General features: G+C 38.7%; 1 protein-coding gene across 1 annotated transcript in view; it reads left to right on the top strand.

The window, feature by feature from the left end:
• The window catches only part of fcho1 (FCH and mu domain containing endocytic adaptor 1), a 45595-nt gene that overhangs the window by 15971 nt on the left and 7693 nt on the right, over positions 1-21931 (top strand). Inside the window, exons 4-23 of the mRNA XM_088349068.1 lie at positions 1358-1432; positions 1969-2110; positions 2239-2391; positions 3545-3649; positions 4715-4813; positions 4966-5062; positions 5282-5399; positions 5508-5532; positions 6183-6243; positions 9476-9657; positions 9877-9901; positions 12240-12290; positions 12693-12744; positions 14354-14478; positions 14555-15622; positions 16517-16623; positions 17792-17993; positions 20026-20140; positions 20244-20399; positions 21138-21270. Coding sequence (XP_088205194.1) covers positions 1358-1432; positions 1969-2110; positions 2239-2391; positions 3545-3649; positions 4715-4813; positions 4966-5062; positions 5282-5399; positions 5508-5532; positions 6183-6243; positions 9476-9657; positions 9877-9901; positions 12240-12290; positions 12693-12744; positions 14354-14478; positions 14555-15622; positions 16517-16623; positions 17792-17993; positions 20026-20140; positions 20244-20399; positions 21138-21270 — 3091 coding nt within the window. The remainder of the gene's footprint in view (positions 1-1357; positions 1433-1968; positions 2111-2238; positions 2392-3544; positions 3650-4714; positions 4814-4965; positions 5063-5281; positions 5400-5507; positions 5533-6182; positions 6244-9475; positions 9658-9876; positions 9902-12239; positions 12291-12692; positions 12745-14353; positions 14479-14554; positions 15623-16516; positions 16624-17791; positions 17994-20025; positions 20141-20243; positions 20400-21137; positions 21271-21931) is intronic.

The raw sequence follows: 21931 nt of genomic DNA on the forward strand, positions 1-21931 counted from the left end.
CTCAGATAGAATATAAGGCAATTTTGTTGACTCACAAAGTTGCATTTTGAGTTCAGTAAATCACACATATTGATAACAAAATAAAGGTGATCTGATTTACCAATTCTCTTTTTCTTGCATCTTTGCATTTCAAATGTGCAATATATCAACATTTAACTACCGTATTTTCCGCACTATAAGGCGCACCTAAAAGTCTTAATTTTTTTCAAAAGCTGACCATGCGCCTTATAATACAGTGCGCCTTATATGTGGATCAATATTAAGTCGCAAAGTCTTGCAACTAATGCAAAGCAGCCGCAGACTAGATTTTCCCCCGAACGCGAAGTAGTCCGTGGTGTATGTTGGGATTTATATACCGGCGTTTCAGTGGCTAACCAATGTGTCAATCATCATTTGAATCGATCACTATTGGCTAAAGTTATTCGAAGGTAAAGGGGGCGGATCCTTTTTATCATTTACAGGCTCGCATAGGCTAAAGGGGCAAAACAAACCCTGCAATTGGCCGAAAAAGATGTGTCAATCATCAGTTGAATCGATCACTATTGGCTTAAGTTATTCGGCGTTAAAGGGGGCGGATCCTTTTTATCATTTACAGGCTAGCATAGGCTAAAGGGGCAAAACAAAGCCTGCAATTGGCCGAAAAAAAAGAATGTGAATAGCATGTTGGGTTGACGGCATAGAGAAAACAGTATTTTACTATTCTGTACTGTATTTGTAAATATTTTACTCTCCTGGATTTACTACACTCACGGATATAAGAGGACCATGGTTGCACATTATTATTGAACACAACGACTTCGGTGAGCTACTCCGGCTATATATTTTCCCGGTATCTTGTTTGAGAGTGATATCGATGTTTCTGTGATGGGTCTTTTTTTAAATTAAACTCAATTCCAAGTGTTTATTGTCATATGCACAGTAAAGTTGCGAGCGAAAAAGAAAATAAAAACTAAGCAATGGTTGGCATTTCTTGAATCCCAAGACTTTAACCTTCCGAATAAAATTTGGAACGATGCATTTGAGTGACATCGTACAGACACTGTTTCCATATATGTCTGAGACACGTATTTGCTTCTTTGCAAGCTTTCGGAATGTTAAGGGGGTAATAAGTTTGACTGAACTATCTGACTGTTTTGTCGACGTTCCCATTGTAGCGCCTTATAATCCGATGCGCCTTATGTATGGAAGATATAGGACCACAAACTATTTTTTGGGGGTGCGCCCTATAACCCGGTGCGCCCTATAGTGCGGAAAATACGGTAATTACAGACCAACATGTGTTTCATTGTTCAGGTTTCCATGCATTCTTATAAATAGGAGTCTCTTTGTTGTATTCTGTCACTTTTTATTTTTCCAGAGCGGCCATAGAAGAGACCTACTCTAAATCAATGGGTAAACTGGCTAAAATGGCCAGCAATGGAAGCCCACAGGGGTGAGTGGGAGCAATTCAATAACTGTCAAATTCTTCAACATTGGTTTTGAGCCTTTATTATATTAATAGTGCCATGGTTGTGCATAAGATATGAATGAGCACCATCTGCACAACCAAATGTTTGTGTTTAAATAAGTCATATTCTCCGCAGTTTTTAAGTAATCATCACACTGATACTTTTTTATCTATAGATGTATGATGCTGTATATATTTTTCTGTGCAGCCAATAATTTGGCCACCCTTTAATAGATAATTGTGTTTTTTCTTCTTTATTTGGTTTTCTTTGGGTTAAATTGTGATATGTGTGGCTATATATTAGCACAGGAAATCAAGCGGATGGATTTTATTTACATGCACCTAACGAGCATTTATCCCTAAAAATTGACATTCATTTGGTGATTAAAAGTAAAAAAAGGGACATGACAATGTTACAATCAAGCTTTTCTTGTTAAAGGTTTTTGTTAGTGACAAGAAATACTTGAATTTCATGGAAAGCTTTCAGCAGCAGAAATTTGTGCTTGTTTCTTTCCCTCCAGGACATTTGCACCTATGTGGGATGTATTCAGGGTGTCTTCTGACAAACTGGCTCTTTGTCATCTAGAGCTCATGAGGAAAATGAATGATCTAATTCGAGACATTAACAAGTATGGTGATGAGCAAGTAAAAATCCACCGCAAGGTATACTTTGAGAACATTCTCTCAGTCTTTCAATCTTGCTCTCTCTCGTAATTTCTTTATTGTTGTTACTATTTTTATTTTTGTAAGTTTGTTTTAATAACTAGATTGTGTGTGTGTGTGTTTTTCAGACAAAAGAAGACATGGTGGGAACTGTAGAGGCAGTGCAGGCACTGCAAGTTCAGAGTAGCCACTTTCAGAAGTCCAAAGAGGTTTACCATGCCAAATGTTTGGAGCTGGAGAGGCTTCGGAAGGAGGGAGCACCACAGAAAGAGCAGGAAAAGGTTGGCTACCACATATTTTTACAAGCAATCTTCATTCATGTAGAGTACGTTTTTTAAATTACAATTCATAACATTATGCTTTTTGAATTTGTATCATTGTTAAAACTCTGGCACGGCAGCTGAGTGGTTAGTGCGTCCACGGCACATATCCGAGGTCATGGGTTCTAATACAGCTACCAGCCTTCCTGTGCGGAGTATGCATGTTCTCCCCGTGCTTGTGTGGGTTTTCTCCAGGCACTTCGGTTTCCTCCCACATTCCAAAAACATGCGTGTCAGGTTAATTGGCCGGTCCAATTTGTCCCTAGTGTGGATGAGCGAGTGAGTTTTCTGTCTCTGAGTGCCCTGCGACTGCATGGCAACCAGTTCAGGGTGTCTGCTGGCCACTGCCTGAAGATGGCTGGGATGGGCTCCAGCACCCCAGAATCCCCACTAAGGATAAGCAGTGCAGATAATGGATTGATTATTGTTAAAACAAACAAAAAAAGACAAGCCATACTGCAACAAAACAATTGTTATAATGGCAATTCATTTTGCTCTCTTTAAGTATTTTTTTTCTCTATACAATAAAATGAGTACAGTAACATTCAACCACTACCCATAAAATACTGTTGTTTTAAGTTTTTTTTCTTGGTAAAAATAAGTATTATTTTATTTTATTCGATCCATCCATTATCTGCACCGCTTATCCTCAGTAGGGTCAAAGGGGTGCTGGAGCCCATCCTAGTTATCTTCGGGTAGTGGGCAGGGGACACTGTGAACTGGTTGCCAGACAGTCGCAGGGCACGTAGGGACAGACAACTTACTCGCTCATTCTCACCTAGGGACAATTTGGACCAGCCAATTAACCTAACATGCATGTTTTTGGAATGTGGGAGGAAACCGGAGTGCCCGTATGAAACCCAGGCAAGCACGGGGAAAACATGCAAACTCCACACAGGAGGTGTGATCTCATGACCTCGGAACTGTGCCGCACACGTGCTAACCACTGCGCCACCCACTTTATTTTATTATTTTGTTTAATTATTTTTAATACTATAACATTACTTTAATATTTTTTAAATATTTGTTTTCCCTAATTTTCTTGGTGGACATTTGATCTATTTTCCCTTTACCAATAACATCGACGTTATGTTTCTGTCTTTTCTTTCATTAGGCCGAGCTGAAGTCTAAGAAGGCTGCAGAATCTTTTACACTGTGTATTGAAAAGCACAATCGGGTTGGTGTAGAATTTGAAAAGAAGATGACCGAGTCAGCTCAGGTCAGCCCTTTGTCATTTTTTGGGGAGATGTCTGCCAATTAACTTTTTCAGTTTATTAGGGTATTATGTTTTGACCAAACTCTTTACCTCCCGATTGTTATAACCTGCCCCTCAGGACCACATTAATCAACTTCAAATACTCTGAATATAAACCCATATATTCATAAATGTTGAACACTTGGTATAACTGAAGTGTCTATCCACACTTCTGTTATATTAATGGAGATAATCAGTAAACTAATGACTGATTCCAACTCTGGGATTTCAAATATTTTCATATAACAAGCACCTGAGCATTTTCAAAGTTGATTGTTGAATATTGTCTTCTACTTACAGAAATTGGTTATAATATAAACTGTATGAGGTAATATCATTGTGGGAAAACCATTAATTTTGTGAATTTTATAATCTGGTACCATGGTAGTCCCTTAACACATGGCTATGTTCTTTGATAAATCACTGTTTCCCTGGGAAAAACGGTTTCCCATTTTGCTATGAACCGTAAACTACAAAAAATATATTCACAAAAGGTTAGGACACCATTCATATGGTGAATAAGAACTCAATCGATTTCAAAACTCATTGTGTCAATAAAGTTGCGACAAGGCCATTTTCACCTCTGTGAGGTGTCCACCCTTCTTATTATGTATTTATTATTGCTGTGCACATTCTGTGATTATTCTTATGGCATTCATGTATTGTTTATAGATAACTATGGATGAGGTTTTGCGCTTGCCAATTTCTGAGATTGTTCTGCTTAGTTTTAGCTTAACATTAGTGTAATTAGTGATCCTCAATTCGTTAACTTTTTTTCTCGAGAAAAATTGGCAGTCTCGGAAGCTTTTTTTTTATACTAGATCATTTTTCCCAATTGATCACTTACTGAGATTAATAATTGGTCTATCACCTCTTGGTTGAAGTGCAATTAACTTTTCCATTTACCTTTGCTACCTTCCACAGCTTTTTTAAATATGAGTTGTAACACTATAGAGAAAATCAGGAGAACCTTATAAATAAGTAGAGAAATGACTATTTGTGTGTGTTTTGGAACATTTGTTTGTGTAGAGGTTTCAAGAGATTGAGGAGGCCCATTTACAACAGATGAAAATGTTAATCAAAGGTTATTCCCACTCCATAGAAGATACCCATGTCCAAGTTGGACAGGTATGTTTGACAATTTAATTCATGATATATTTATTAATTTAGCATTATGTTCGACTCCATCACTGGTGAAATTTCTGATATAACATGAATTTGACATCAATTTTGGGGGTTTATATCAATATATACTAATCCCTTTTTTTGTTCGATTGCAGGTCCATGAGGAATTCAAACAAAATGTTGAAAACATTGGCATCAATACTCTCATTCAGAAATTTGCTGAGCTGAAGGGAACAGGCAAAGAGAGGCCAGGTATTTAAATTCAGCCAAATGATATGCATACAAATTCAGTTTTCAAGAGAAGAAGAATATTTCAGAATAATTCTTAGGAGAACAATTAAAGTAGGGGTAAATCCATACTCAGCTGCTGTGTATTATATACAAGAAGGATTTAAGGAGTGTTACTTTGTCAACATTTTTTGAAATCACCAAAATATTGTGTTATTTAGGATGTGCTTATGTGTGCTTCAGCTGTAGTTGGCTTTGAAGAGTACATAACGACAATAGCATCCGACGGTGGTAAGAAGAGTCGGGCCAAAGCCTTCAGGATCCCTGGACTGGGCAAGAGGGACAAGGAGCCTGACTCTACGTGAGTACATACACACTTAGTCTGCCAATTCAGTTTTTTTACTTTTTCTATTTGTTGTACAGTTATGCATAAATAAAACTAATTGATTCCAGTGTGTTTGTTTTGCAGGGATTCCGCAGTGACAGAAATACCGGTCAGGATTCAACTCGTACACAATCTGTCTTGTCTGACTCCTGTAACGTTTCTTATTTTGATTTGAGTTACTTGACTGATATTCTCACTGATACAGGCCTTTTATCAAAACTCACCTCTTCAGACTTGCCTTTCTTTTTACCATCTGCCTTACATACCGCCCATTTTAACTCTACTATGTTTTATTTGTGTTTTATTACATGCTTGTTTTACTCTAGTTTTATTCTTGCTTTATTGTTATCTGTTACTATATGCACAGCGACCTTGAATGTCCTGAAAGGCGCTTCGAAGTACAATGTATTATTATTATTATAAACTATGAAGCCAGTGTAACTTACCATTACTTCCTCTGGCTGTCTTTTCTTCCCTGAATGTTATCAAAAATGGCTTTGCTATATCAAGGATAATTCATAAAATCCAACCATGTAAAACATATATTCCAAAACACACGATAATGCCGACAGATGAATAGGGGTCCGCCTACAAACACATATGTTTCGTTGGATGTTGCTTCTTGTAATCCATTCATTTCACCCCATTATTTCCATTTAAAATAAACAGACTCGTTATATTATTCCCAATATGGTAGTCAGATGTGCCTGATTTTCAAGCTGTTGTTCTTCAGGGTAAATTAATTTGATTTTTTTGCAGAATTCACCTTTTGATATAGATGAAGAAGGATTTGTTATCCGAGGGGACAGCACACAGAATGATATCCTTTTGCTGCAAAATTTGCATGATCTATTTGGTTGTACATTAACTGACGATAACAGATGACATTTTATAAGGCTGAGAAATACTTGATACATTTGTGAATTCTTGCTAAGGCAACGTTCATTTTTGCGGAAGCAATTCAAATGTGACCAATTCAACTATTGTCATCTTTATCTATTTGTATAGGTCAAAGATGAATTCAGTCCAGACAATTGTCTTAATAATGATAATAAAGATGCTATTACTAATAATGATTGTAAGGAAAATAAAGAAATATAAATATATAATGTTATAAGGTTAATCCACTGCCTGTGGGGAAATATGTTCCCAGATACAGTAAGAAATGGAGCCCTGCAGGCCCATTGTTCTTAAACCCAGTCTTAAAAACGTCCAGGGTTTTGTAAATTTCCATGTAATTTCTTCAGATTTTTTTTTACAGTGTTTAGGATTTGTTTCTTTAATTTGTATTCAATTTTTCCAAGTCCATGAAAGTTGGCAAACTAGTTACATTAACAAGTTGCAGTACCTGTATAAAGAATATCAAGCTACAATTTTCTTTTTTAATTTGCTAGGACATTTGCATCCTCAATTTAATCTGAATTGCATTACCAAATTGCACGTTAACTACTAATAGGCTAATCATTACATACTTACAGATATCTATGATGGTCATTTAGGCAAAAGGTTTGACCCCACACATTCCTAAAGTTGCATTATTTTAGCCTTTCATATTATAATACTTTTTAACCAATTTATCACAAATTTGTATTTATAAATAATTTTGTTGAACATATTTCTGTAGTCATAAGTGTTTTTGGACTTCTCTAGCTTCTTCCCACATTCCTTATTTGCATTTAAATAAGACTTTTAATCAAATGATATATTTCTGTCAAACTAACATCAGCTTGATTAAATGCCCATGAAAATTTTCAGTCACGAACCAGTGTGGTTGACATGCTTAAAGGGACTAATGCGACAGCGTCTTCATCCATTTATCAATGTTAACACTCCCTTGTCCTGACAGCCTTGAGATAACTGCTGTCTTTGTAACCGTTGGCTTTTCTTGTTGGACACATTACGGCCTCATGTGACAACGTACAAAAAAAATACAGGAAGTGGCTGGTACTTTAAGGAAAAACAACACTCCACCACACTCTGATGCAATTTTGCTTCTGTGACTCATCTGCGCCTGCCTTATGACCTGTCTCTATTCGTCCAGTTTCTCTTTGTTATGATTTAATCAAATTTTCAGAGAATCTAATTTGTTCATTCTCTCCAAGGCCTTTATACCGACAGCCTATAACACAGGGGTCGGGAACCTTTTTGACTCAGAGCCGTGAAAGCAAATCATTTTGATTTTTTTTATAAATTTTATCTTGCCCTACATATACTAGACCGAACGTTTTGACGATTCATTGTTGTCCTGGCTTTGCACATGCTATATTCGATTCTGCATGTCGTGATGCAGTAAAACAATTGTAAGTGTTCCATTTTATCTCCAAGCCTGATGTACTTATGATAAGAGCCAAATAAGGCTCTGCAGCCATAGGTTCCTGACCCCTCCAGTGTTCGATGATCTTCTGTATACAGGTTTCCTTAGAGACGTACAGCCAAAACGAGGTCTGTGTAAACTTTAATTTTGCCCTAACGATGAAAAACCAACAATCTATTTTGTATTGAACAGGCTGCATAAAATGTCGTTTTGGTGTTGCATATATTAAAATCGGAAATTCGTATAGAAGATTATTGTGGTCTTCATTTTATTTTTGAGTACCATATAATGAGCCAATTCAGGCTAGAGGTAAGATTTATGGCCCGAGCCCGAACCCGAACCCGAACCCGAGGCAATTTCGGGCCGGGTCGGGCCCTGAAATGTCAGTCATACGGTCGGGTCGGGTCGGGTTCGGTCCTGCTTTTTTTTTTTTTTTTTTTTTTTTTTTTTTTTTTTTTTTTTAAATTAATTAATAATGTGTTAAATGTTCATTAAAAATATATACTTAAACCATGTATGGATACTAGACCAAGGAATACTTGTTATAAAATAAATAATTTGGATAAAACGGAGAAGGAGCTGTAATCGCTATTTTTCCGACTCCTATGGAAATTCCTCCCCCCCCTCCGATTTTAAATGAAAAAAACAACAATTTGTTTACACCGCGGGATCCAATGCAACCAGGGTTTCATTCACAATAAAAAAGACATTACATACGGATATTATAGTAAATCAAATAAACATTATTTGTGTACAATTAGTTGTGGTTGCGGAAATCATAGCGTACAGTGACGTTGGTGACTTTTCCATCCGCGTTAAAAAAACGCATTTTGTAAAATACGATCGCGCTTTATTGTTTAAATAAACGCGATCTCCCAATGATTATAATTAGCTCGCTTTATTTTGTTTTAAAGCGTATTATATAGAATACGATCGCTTTTGTCGGAAGCGTACATTGACGTTGGTGAGATTTTCATCCGCGTTAAAAAACGCAATCTGTAGAATACGATCGCGCTTTATTGTTTAAATAAACGCGTTATATAGACTAGGATCTCCCAATGATTATAATTAGCTCGCTTTATTGTTTTAATAAGCGTTTTATATAGAATACGATCAGGGGGGGATGAATTTGCATAGGAGTCGGCACAACACGTCAACATCCCCTCTCAATGAAAGTGCTGCGCTAAAATCTTAAAGGCGTACGACTACTGCTGCTGTGGATTATGGCCCAATGATCAAGTCGTCAAAATGACGGACGCCTTTAAATGTTTTCGCTACCTCAAAAAAAAAACCGTCAATGACAGATTGCAGTGCAGACACAGAAATATAAAAGATGTAAATGTTTATACAGTTTTATTTAACTTAGGCCTAGATGTTGTAACAAAAGGCAGAGTTTAATTTGTTATCATAAATCACCCCTCCTTATAAATAAAATATGTCATTTCGGGCCCCCTCGGGCCGGGCCAGCAAATCCAGTTAATTAGTCGGGCCGGGTCCGGGTCGGGTTTAATACCCCCCGGGCCTGCGTCGGGTTCGGGTGCTTTTTTTGGGCCCGATCTTACCTCTAATTCAGGCTCGCGAGTCATACATTACTGACACCTGCTGTAAGGTGTCTTTTGTCATGTTATGTGATCACTGCCTATTATATTCTTATTTTGCAATTGTTTAATATACAAATAAGCAATTAAACAACATCACAGCTGGCGTAAACATGGGTTTCCTTGACTGCTCCTTTCACGTGGCTCTAAAGAGAAGGACACCAACTTCTACTCCAGTGATTCAGACTTTGATGATGAGGAGCCCAAGAAATTCCAAATCCAGATCAGACCAGTGGTCAATAGCAACCGCAACGCTGCTTCTGCCTGTGAGAAGGAGCTCAAAGCAACTGTTGGGACTCTTACCCTGCCATCCAACAGAGGGGTATAATATGAATTTGAATTGAATTGTTTTTTCGTTATTGATAGCAACGTAGTGAACATTGTTTGATACGACATTAGACATGGACCTCAAGAACAAACCCGTGATTAAGTTTAAAAATTGTTTGGTTCTTATCTGAAAAATACATCTAGATGCTCTGCAAAGGAAAATGTTATTTTGTTTGCCAAGTTTAATTAACACTTGTACTTTTCTTTCTTTCAGGCAAATGCAAAAAGACATTTTTCCAGTAAGTTTTCCTTTTTTAATTTTCTTGTTATTGCAGTGGTTAGCACATTCGCCTATCACGCGAAAGGTCCCCGGTTCAAGACCGGGTGGAAACATGTTGCCCTGGAGAAGGATGTACCACAAGGCTGTATTTGTCTAAGACACACCACAGGAAATGGTGCTTCTACAACCCTAGTTGTTCAGGCATCCAACCAGCCAACCAGTGTCCTGTATTTACTGAAAAAAACGGAATATTTTTTTTTAATATAAGTGGCTTTCCCCCCCCCAAACATCTTAAGAATTTTTTTGGCAACAATTTACATCTTGCTTTGCTAGTATTGAATAATTAATGTAATGTTGAGGTGAGAAACTTTATTGTACAGAAAGATGTTTAACATTTAGTCAAACATTCCTGTCTGCAAAAAATAACATTCTAAATTAATAGTTTCCTTTTGATTGTTACAGTTATATGCTGTAATTTTTTTAAAATTTCTCTTTCAAGGTCTTTTGTTACATAAAAAACAACAACCATGTATTTTAAGTGACATTCAGTTTTTTATATTTAAATGTTTTGGTTAAATGTCTTCAAGGTGGGGTGTGTAGTTTGAGGTCTCATTAAAACATATTTTCTCTATTAAGGATGTGTTAACAATGTCCAACTGAGTTCAAAGAGTGTTTATTGTTTTTTTTCCCCCACTGCGCCTATCTGCTTTTATCCTACTTTCATTTTCGCTGTTCCAGGAAAGGCAACACGTTAGGTAGATGGAAAGTGGGACGTAGGGTATCGAGACTGACTTTATTCTCGTCATTAGGGCTGTCACGATTTCTGGAGACGATTTTCACACAAATAATCACAATTGACAAATGTATTGTCAATTTTTTTCCCTTTGCATTATATGCTACTACAATAATATGAGACCTAATATTACACATACTGTACACCTTAACAGAGAAGATCAGTTCACTGGTCAAGAAATAATCAAGAAATTATTATTATAACTTAACATGCGGTTCCTTTTATTAAAACCAATTGACAAGCTGCGACCCCTGGATTGTTTGCCTGGAGGTTGGTTGTGTTTGCTCTTTTCACTGGCACCTTCTTGAGACAAAGTTTGCAGACCGCTTCTCTGTATTTTGTGGCTTACCACTGTTGCTCGGTTTAAACCCAAAATATGTCCAAAATATTTATGTGAGGCGTGGTTTTGATACCAGAAATTGACATGCCATGATGACCAACCAAAGAGTGCCAGTATTGTCTGCTTCGGCGTTTGCATCCCTGCATGTTGATGTCTATTCGTTTCAGTTGGGTGGTCACAAAGAGGGGGGAGAGAAAAAAAGATGTTAATCGCGAATGTGCAAAATGAGTATTCGCGATTAGATGAATATGTCACAATCGTGACAGAATTTTGTTATTGTAGCATGACCTGTTCAAATACAGTCCGAATGTAGACCCAAACCCCAAAAAAGAAGAGTTCATTGGAGCGCGTCTAAGAAATGCACGCAGTTGACGAATGAACAGCCATCTTGACTTAAGTCAGGAGATGGCTGCAGAGAGTAGCAACGTCTCAAATTCCAGACAGCTCCTTTAAGGTTATGCCAAAGTAACGGTAGTTAAGCATTCAATAAAAAAGTTTTTTGGGCCGTAGTTCATACCAAAAAACCTGTCTTATTTAGTTTTCAAATGAAAATACTTCCACTAATATTTGACAAATGAGTACAGTGTTACATCGCCATATCACATATCAAATATTTTGTACTCTGTACATTTCAAATGTTTTCTATTCAGCAGATTTGTGTCACTTTAAGAGTGCCAGGACACTTAAACCAATCGTGAGCCATCCAAATGAAACGTTTATATGACTATTGACAGACTAATTATCTTTATCTATGAATTAGCGTGTCATGACGTAAATGGACAACCTTTTGCATTACACTTATTACGTTAAAATAATGTCACTCTACAAAATCAAAATTGCTGTATTTATTTCCTCTTGCTCCATTTCTGCATCCTATCAGTTTACAAGGTGTGCTGTATGTGGCCTTCTAAAGGCATAGACTTCCACTACATATGAATGAATACAATTGTTGCATCCACTATATACGGACTATAGCATTTTAGCTGAGCTAGAGATCGATCCTACTTTGTGGAAAATCACTTAGAATATTTATTGTTCTAGAAGAGATTAACTCTGAGAATCCAGGAAATACATTATATTTTCTTATATTTTTCTTTTAAAGAACCAGATGATTGCAAAATTAAGGGAAAACCCTCACTGTTTCAATACTTAAAACGTAGTGCAGTGTATATGTCAACGGTTACCCTTGATAAGTTAAACTATTTCGAATGTTTGTCTTGACAGGAAACTCGAGTACATCTGGACGTACAGATGATGAAGGCTCCTCCAATCAAGGTTTGTTTTTTGTATGTTTCTTTAGTCTGTGTGTTTTGTTGCTTGCTTGGAAAATTTCTCCCTCTCCCTTTTCTACCATCCTCGGGGTTCGTACGGGTGCTTGAAATCCTTGAAAATTTGACTGCTACGCAACAATTTTTGCTTGCTGTGAACAGCTTTGGCTTTAGTTAAGGATTTCATTAAGCTGCTGCTCTCGAATTGAAGCAAGACATTTGTTTAAATCAAGAGATCATAAGAGGTCATTTTTTTATAACAACACATAGTTGTGTATTCTGGGTTAAAGTAAGTGAGCGGGCTAGTTGCCAGTGATTCATCATTGCTTTTCATGTGATTTCTCCTCCTACAGCTCCAAAATATTCTGGACACATTTGCTGATGAACTATGCTATGTATTTCATTCTAGATGGTGACCAGGAAGTCTTGCGTAGGTCAATTTCTACTCCTGAACATAGCAGGTGAGAGTATGTGATACCACTATTGTTTCCTTCTGCTTTGTTTGTTTTAAATTGTTTTGACGTACTTGAACCCTCACCGATTAATTCTCTTTGAACACCGTTTAAATTACAGTAATGAGTAAAGTAGGTACAATGCCTGAAATAAAAATTCATTCAGTGATCCCTCAGTTGCCACGGTTTATGGGGACCATAACCACACTCCAAAAGTGAAAATCCGTAAAGTAGCGTTGCACTTTTATAAAAGTCCGAAAGGAGCAAACTTACCTCAAAATGACGTCCTTACCAACTGACAGTATATGCCTGCAACAAAATAACAACTAAAGAACTACTAATAAATACAGAACACAGAAATGCAGTCTATTAAATGGCCTTTTTTTGTCATTATGCAAAAGTACAACGAAATTGGAGGGATTCTACTTTCAGAGTAAAAAAAGCGAGAGAGTGCCTAACTAGATGCACGCTAGCATCGGGTGACCTCTACTTCAGTGAGGTTTCCGCGATTATTAAGATACAAGAGTCACAATTCTAGCGATTTCCCACTAGTTGAGCTCCAGGTCAACCAGTTCATCCATAATGGATCTGGCATTGGTGAGCCACAAGCTCGGCAGGGGTAGCTTAAGAAAATTGTTAGCCTGGTCGTAGCATTAAGCCGGGACCGGAAGCTTTGTTATTGATTACTCTCCCGACGCCGCCTCAGTCGATTCCTGGACGCGATAACAATCCACAGGGCACACGCTGGTGAGTACCATTTTTTTTGTGCTTTTCTGAGTCAGATTTAATTGATGCGCCCTCCCGGTTGTTTGACTGACAGCATACACCAGCCTATATGTTGCGCACAAAGTCACTCCCACCCAAAACACAAACCCTCCCTAACCTGCCCCTGTAATAACATTTGCTCTGGGCTCACTGTGCTGGCAGTTCCAAACACAATGGACTAAACATTGATATTGATGACAATAACGTCAATTCAATTCAAAATCCGCGAAGTGAACCAGCGATAAGTGAATTGTGAAGTAGCAAGGAGTCTCTGTATATCTATACGTTTGACATATGACTTCTGCCTGCCTCTTGTAATTTCATTAGCTACATAAAAGCCTGCGTGTGTCGCTTGGAAGAAATGGAAAGCTTGCCTAAGGCTTGCGGGGTCCGCAGTGTAACCGCAACAAACTGCATCCGTTCCAGAGGCATTGTGCATTGAAACAGCGGCCGTAATGCTTTCTATTAGTTGTGTATGGACGCCGGACCGCAGTCTTTCTGGATACAGTGTGCATTAGGTGTAAGACTATAGAACTGACTTTGTCTGTAAATCTGAAATGTCATTTTGAGTAAATGTATCTAAACTTTAAATTTGTCTTTAACATTATCAAACTTTAAAAACAGTGAGTATGAGTTAAACATTTTTTTTGTGAAGACACATATTTCTTCTGCAAACACTTTATGTAATGTATTTTTTAAACACATATATCAACATTGTATTATATATGCAAATTGGGTCCATTAGTGTTCACTCAGAAAGTCACATTTATTTTTGTAACAACCATAAGATTGAAAATATGCCATTGAATCTTTATGTTTAAAACCAATGTCATTGATTTTTTTTTTCTAGCAGGTTGAATTCAACAGCTTCTGGCACTGACAGCCTGTTTGGACCTCCTCTTGAAAGAGCCTTTAAATTTAAAAGTTTTAGTGGTCAGGAGCAGCTCCGAAAGCAAAGTTCCTTCGGTGCCTCTGAATGTAGGAGAAACACTACACAAATATACTTTTTAACTGTGACAATTAGCCTATTTATTTATTCTTTTTTTTGCATCAGACGCTGCCTTTTCATCGGACTCTTCCTCACCGGAAAACATTGAAGACTCAGGTCTGGACTCGCCCTCCCTTCAGCCAGTTGACCCCTCCCCTGAGCAAGTGGGTTGGGCAGCATGGCCTTCTGTTTCAAAAAGCAAGGAACAGAGGCAGACGCGAGGTCGACCTGCTGATCCTTTTCTCTCCGGCTTCCGTGACCCATCTCCTGCTCAAAGTCCTCATCCAAAGGATGACCCCTTGGCCACTTGGTCTGTTGGCCCTTCCCGTTCCTCAGAAATGGATTCCACATCCACACGCTTCCCTGCCTTTCAGCAGTCCCTCCCTTCATCTGAGATGGTGTCAACGGTTTGGAACTGCCGACAACCCTCGGAAGATCCATTCTTTGCTGCTTTTGACAGGAATAACACACAGGAGACGGTAGACCTGTCTCACGCCTGGCCGCCCCAGCCTCAATGCCCATCTAAGGATGGGCGAGGGTCTGAGCACAGAGGGGATCCGTTCTTTATCCCTGTCTCAGACCCAAAGACTCTTTGCCCCCCTTCTTCCTCCTCTTCTTCATCCACCTTATCTACTCGTAAAAACAGAGACAGAAAACGTGACCGGAGTCTACCACCGCCTGTTACTTCTGAAGATCCCTTTGCCATAACGATGATCGGCAGCCCCACGCACCAGTCTTCTCTATCTGCAGCAGAAGGAATAGTCCCACATAGCAGTGACAGCCGCACCAGCAACACTAGGATATCATTTAATAACAACCAGGGGTCTTTTCATCAGTCCCAGCCAAAGAAGGAACTGGTGCATTGGGACTCTGTCTTCAACCCATTTAGCGAAGGCTCCTCTGGGCACATAGATTTGCTGAGCCGATCCAAACCAGATGAAGGAGGAGTTGAAATGGGTGATTCTGCAGGAGAAAGAAGAAAACAGCGAGCGTCAGAGAGCGAACCCCGACGAAACGCGCCCCCTCTCACAAGACATTCCGGCCCGCAGGAGGACCTTTGTTTCTCCACGGACAAAGATGAAGACTGTCTGGACATAAGCAGCCCACTCCCTTGCAACATCGTCCCTCACAGGGGTAGGGATTTTTGGACTTGTATCATGTAACATCTCCCGTGACAGTTTATGCAAAAAAACACTATTTACTATATGGAAGGAATACATCTAACGACGCACTAAATACGATCAGTGGTTTTGGGGTGGTGTGTTTAAAATAAAGTCAATGTGGTCTAGTACAAATGGCTGCCCGGTGCAGGATTTTTCTGTCCATCACACAAGCAGCAGGAGAGTTGAAATGATTAAACCTTTTTCATTTCACTTGAGACTGAAGCCAATAGTTACCTATCTACGTCCCGTTGCGGATCAACACAGGTGGATGCAATACAAAATTCCGTGCGTTGTTTGCTACTAAATGGTTTGATCATCCGTGGCCCAGTTCTGAGATCTTGGTTTCAAATCCAGCTACCAGCCTTCCTGTGCATGTCCCCCCCCCTGTGCTTGTGTGGCTTTCCTTCAGGCACTCAGGTTTCATACCACATTCCAAAAACCTGCATATTAGGTTAATTGGCCAATCCAAATTGTCCATAGGAGTGAATAAGAGAGTGTCTCTGTGTGCCCAGCCACTGGCTGGCAACCAGTTCTGGGTGTCCCCTGCCCACTGCCCAAAGAGGGCTGGGATGGGCTCTGCCACCCCCGCAAAACCCTAGTGGAGATAAGGGGTGCAGATAATGGATTGATACATGTAGCACCAAAGAACTTCACCAGAGGAGATAGTTATCTGGTTAGTTTGTTTTTATCTTTGTATTGTTGGCTGGGACCTCCTCTTCTCCTATTTCAACCTGCGCGAAAACAAAAGAGCACCCCCGCAATCAAACACAACATGAATCTTGTGGTGCCATGCTCGGTTTTGCCATTGAATTGTCTGTAGCATAACAATTCATAAACAAAAATGAAATCCTTTTGTGTGTGTTAGGCACCAAACACAACTTTAAACACGAATCAGCTGATGTGATCACCGCTGCTATTTGCAGGGCCAACAGGGCCAGAAGGAACTCAAGTCGACTGAGTGGAACTGATAGAGTAAGTACATAATAAATGTCTTTGTAATGTACATTGAAGGGCCACTATTATGACATCAACATTGGGACCCATCTAAAAGGTCAGGATATGACAATTTTATGAGGTCCACATGTTTCCCTTGAAAAATTTTTTGGGAGTGAATTATGTTTGATTTTATCTTCGCTTGAATGTCTACAAATTGTGTGATATCTGCTTGATTGACACATTAGCCTGTGGCTTCACGGAATGCAGCACGCAGTATTTGTGTTGTACGTTGGTGCTTTATGCCCCAGACCACAGTGTCCTCTCAGCCAGATACAGCCAGATGCCCCACTCAACTCGATTTTACCTAATTATAATATGAAACGTCCATAAAAGCACTGTAATTTGTTGAGTATAACACAGGATAAGCCTCACAAGTTTTGATGCCAAATTATTCCCACTTTCAGACATTACAAGCCAATGATTTCCAATGTGGAATGGGTCCTTCCCCCCTTATGTAACTGACTCCACTCCATAGAATTTTGAAGGGATAGATTGCTCATATTGTCAGCGAAAAGAATAATATATAGTCCCATAAATATATATATTTTTTACCCCAGTGAGTACACAGAAATTAATGGATATGTTGGAAAATCCTTAATGTGTAGTCTGCATGCAGCAAATGGGCCCCATGACATAGTTCGGACTGCTGCTTTAAACCTTTACGTAAACTTATATTAATCTGTTATAAAGACACTAAGTTGAATCTATATGTAGACATGGAGATATTAATCACATCATTGTCATTGTTATAAAAAATATACACATACGAGCCGGGTGAGCTGTTCAAGGTGTCCTTAAAATGAAAGTAGAATATTTTCCTTATTAAGTATGTGTCAACAATGCCCAACTGAGATCAAATAGCCCTTATATTTTTTCCCCACCGTGTTGATCTACTTTTGTCTTATTTTTAGCATAGCTGTTGTGGGCGGAACACATTAGGTAGGAGAAATTGGATGGACAGGGGGTGGGGATTGACTACATCCTTGTCCCCATATTTTTGGTAAAGTTTTATTTTTTCAGTGTAGCTTGAAAATGGGGAAAGTACTGTTTCAAGTAAAGTCCAAACGCCAACCAAATTCCCTAAAAAGATAAAAAACAAAGAGGACTTTTTTTCAAATTTGTTTTTTTTTTTTTTTCCTCTCAGTCCCGGTCACTATGCTCATCTCCTTTGCCGGAGCCTAGTCCCTCCCTCACCTCTTCATCTTCATCGTCCAGCCCCAGTGAATGGGGGCCTCAAACCAAGGATGCTAAATGGGAAGGACAGAACCGTGCCCCCAGCCCTGCTAGGGTTGGAAAATCTTCCTCGCCTTTGCCATACCCTCTGCAGAACCACCCACCAAGACAAAGTAAGTGTGAATTGACCCTCACTGCCTGTTCTTTCAGAGTGAATGGATGTTTTTGTCACCAAACAGGCAGCATCAAGACAGACTTATGTTTTGCTTAAAAATAAAACCCTTTACCTCTAAAATGGTCCATTTTTGAACGACTCCAGGAGTGACATGATTGTGCAAGTAAAAAAAAAACACTAGCTATTTAGGATAACCAAATGGTGACATATGAAGCGTCCCGATGACAACTCAGATCTGTATTTACCTTATTTGTTTGTGTATAAGGCGCATTATATTGCACCTAAAAAAGAGGTCAAAGTTTGGATGTGCGTTGTACATGAGATTTACCAATTTGTGCAATGAATGACCAGTCGTAAAATATCGCTGACCACAATTGCATTGGATACAATGATACAAGCTAACACAGGTCGCAGTGGTGTGAGCACTGAATTGTAACCACTAAATCACAAAGAATACAGATAAATATTGAAAAGGCAGTGTGTTTTATTTCATTCCATTATTTTTAGTCATGGTACCAGAGCCGAATTTTAGAGAATGAAGAAAACAGAAAGTTGTCTTGAAATATATAAACACAAAGAAAATCATGATATGGGAAACAACACTTTGGTTTATCTGATGGTGAATCAGAGTTTAAAGGACATTAAATAAATACATTGTAAATTTCAAGTTGCGATTGTGTTCATACTTTTGTTGTCAAAAAATAATTTTAATCATGGCAACATGCATTCAATAACATCTCTCTTACAATGCTTAGAATTGAATGGAATTTATTGTCACTGTAACATGTGGAATGCACAACAAAATTAACATTTGTCTCTGGTAGCCTGAAAAAAAAATAGTGTAATAAAATAAAGTGATTAAATGTAATACCTTTTCATATGTCATCTATATAACTAGTGGTTCAGTGATTAAGTTTTGGCGCTCTCACCTCTGCGACCTGGGTTCCATATCTTTGCATCAAACCGCATAGTTTGAGCTCAGAGAAAGTGAAACGACATTTTATACCAATTTTTAATAAAATAAAATAAATTAGGCGTGCGCTTTATACTCAAGCGTGCATTATACACGAATACATATGGTAGTTTTCATATTGAAAAGTTTAACTCATTCAGTGCCGTATAAATACATTTGCAGAAGCATTGTCCCCGAGTGCCAAAACATAAAAATATGTTTTTTATTTTTAAACTATTCTAAAGGCTTTGGTGCTGCTAATCACCAAGTATCAAGCCTCTGGAAGCTATTACAAGACAATAAATCACTAGATGGTAGGAGTTGTTTTGATCAGATCTTTGTCAACTCACTTCGCCCCTTGTTTTGTTTCCTGTGTCCACTGTGTGACACGGTATGGCAGTGTATCGACGGCCTATATGTTATGTACTCGCAGTGTGGTAAGATAAATCAAGATATAATGATAATGTAGCGCTTGAAAGCTTATGTCTTTCTAAAAAAGATGACAAAGTCCCTTTGACATTGACGGGCTGAGAGGCAAGACCTCTCTTGGATGCCCTCGATCGCCATGGCGACCCGAATCATGTGATCACGTCACCGGAAACATCGGTGGCTGAAAAGTTCTTACAATGCGTTAACGCATAGGTTCAGTGTTCTTGCGATAAAATGTTATTTTGCAAGCAAAGTGCCCTTGAGTTCATGGAAATAGTTGTTTGGATATTAGAGGTATCAAAATTATAAATACAATATTTTCTTTGTAACGAGTATTTTCAAAAAAGGGTTCAAGCTTTTGTGTGTCCTATCGCTACATAGCAACATTTTCTGCAGGCCTTTAAAAATGAGTCAAAATGGCCAAAATTGGCTGGCACCGGCACTTCCCATTTAAGAGAAATGTCTGGCACTGAATGAGTTAAAAATAAATGGGAACAAAATGCCACTAACTTATATTCATTTTGGGATATTCTATAACAACATATTTGAGTGGGATAAGTGCTTCTTGTTTAATGTCACATAGAGTTTATTTAACACATTTTTTTATCTTGATGTCCCAAAATGTGATGCTGATTTGCGTTGTTTCAAGTGCACCTTTCCCGAGGACCCAGTCCTCTTTCCCTCGGCACACAGGAGGCTTGGCCCGTGGCCGCGGCCATCACAGAGTACATCAACGCGTATTTCAAGGGCGGACAACACAATCAGTAAGCTTGACTTCTCTTTCATTAGATATCAAGTGGATCAAAAAGGTCCCTTGCTGTTAAATCTGGAAATGCCCCTGAAAAACACATGTTATTGTCTCTGTAGGTGTCTTGTGAAGATCACAGGTGACCTGACCATGTCTTTCCCGGCCGGCATCACTCGCGTTTTTACAGCAAACCCCAACGTGCCTGTGCTCAGCTTTCGACTCGTCAACATATCCAGAATCGACCACTTCTTACCTAATCAGAAGCTTCTCTTTAGGTAATTTCACGTTCCTGTTCCTTTCTGTCTGTCTGTCTTTTTTCTTGAGCCTCCACTTAAAAATATCAAGGGTCCCTTCAGACCTGATGTGGTCTGGCAGGCTGTTCCATTGATGAGGACCAAAGTGGCTGAATGCTGCTTCACCATAGGTTTTTGTCCTCACCCAAGGGACAGTCAACAAACCGCTGCCAGAGGACCTCAAAGACCGAGAGGGCTGTTATAATAACAACAAATCAGATCAATAGGATGGCCCAAGACTGTTAAAACATTTTACAAACTAGTAAAAGCATCTTAAAATTGATCCTGACACGCACGGGGAGCCAATGCAGCGATTTTAGAATTGGTCTAATGTGATCCTTCTCCCGGCCCACGCAAGCACACGTGCTGCCGAATTCTGTAGTAGTTGTTAGTTGGCAATGTTCTTTTTTAGGAAGACCGCAGAGCAGGGCATTACAATAATTTATACAAAGGATATAAAAGCAAGCATAAATGTGTTTGCCTGAGAGAGAGAGTGGTCTAATATTTACACAATATCCATTCATCAAAAATATAAAAAACAATTTAAACACCCAGGATTAAAAGCGGCAACTTTTTCAATAGTATGATGTCAGTCAATATTGACACCAATAAATGGATAAATAATTATAACGAAAAATGTCTTTCCAAAATGATACTTTCTAATGCTTTTTCTCATAGCATGCATCTCAGATCAAACAATAAATATGTTTCCGCACACAGTGATACGTCTCAAAGCAATCCGGACGCCAGAGATTTCTGGTTCAACATGCAGGCCCTGCAGGTGTGCTTGCAGCGGGAAGCTGAACTCAACCCCGAGGCCTCTTATTACAACGTTGGACTCCTCAAGTATCAGGTCACTAGCAACACCATGCCAATTTGTCGTGCTGCATGCTATTTGGCCACCAAGTTCTTCTCATCAAACATCTTATCGCATTTTGGGATCTTATTCCACCAAATCGGGGGTCGGCAACAGGCAGCTTTTAAGTGCTGCTGAGCGGCTCCCTGGCACTTTTCCCAAAATATTTACACATTGAAGTTAGATTGAGGAGGAAAAACATGACACATTTAACATTTTGCAATGCTATAAAAATTATAAATAATAATAAATATAATATAATAATAAAGCGGGGAAAAACGTTCACAGATGGTGACTATGTCAAGATATCAGTACACCTATTTGCAGATTTCAAGAACAAAAGTAAAATTATGCAGAAAATCAAAGATATGCCTCTCTCCACTAAGACACTGAAAGAAAAGGCCGGTGATGTGTCAAGCAACATCAACAAACAGCAAATCAAGAAGATTTAGTGCCAGAATACTCAACTGTCTGTGACGGTGGTGTGATAATAATTTATTGAATTTCTTTAATTTTGTCAAAGCAATGAAACGTACTGTAATTCATTAATGTTGTATTGTGGTTAAACTTAGAGCAGTATCCTACATCAGAGTTGTCACGTGGTGCATCATTGTCCAGAGGATGCACTACATTCAACTTAGTCATTTATATAGTAGTA

The sequence above is a fragment of the Urocampus carinirostris genome, chromosome 12 (genome assembly GCF_059441175.1).
Source record: "Urocampus carinirostris isolate Australia breed hairy pipefish chromosome 12, RoL_Ucar_1.0, whole genome shotgun sequence".
NCBI classification, from domain to species: Eukaryota; Metazoa; Chordata; class Actinopteri; order Syngnathiformes; family Syngnathidae; genus Urocampus; species Urocampus carinirostris.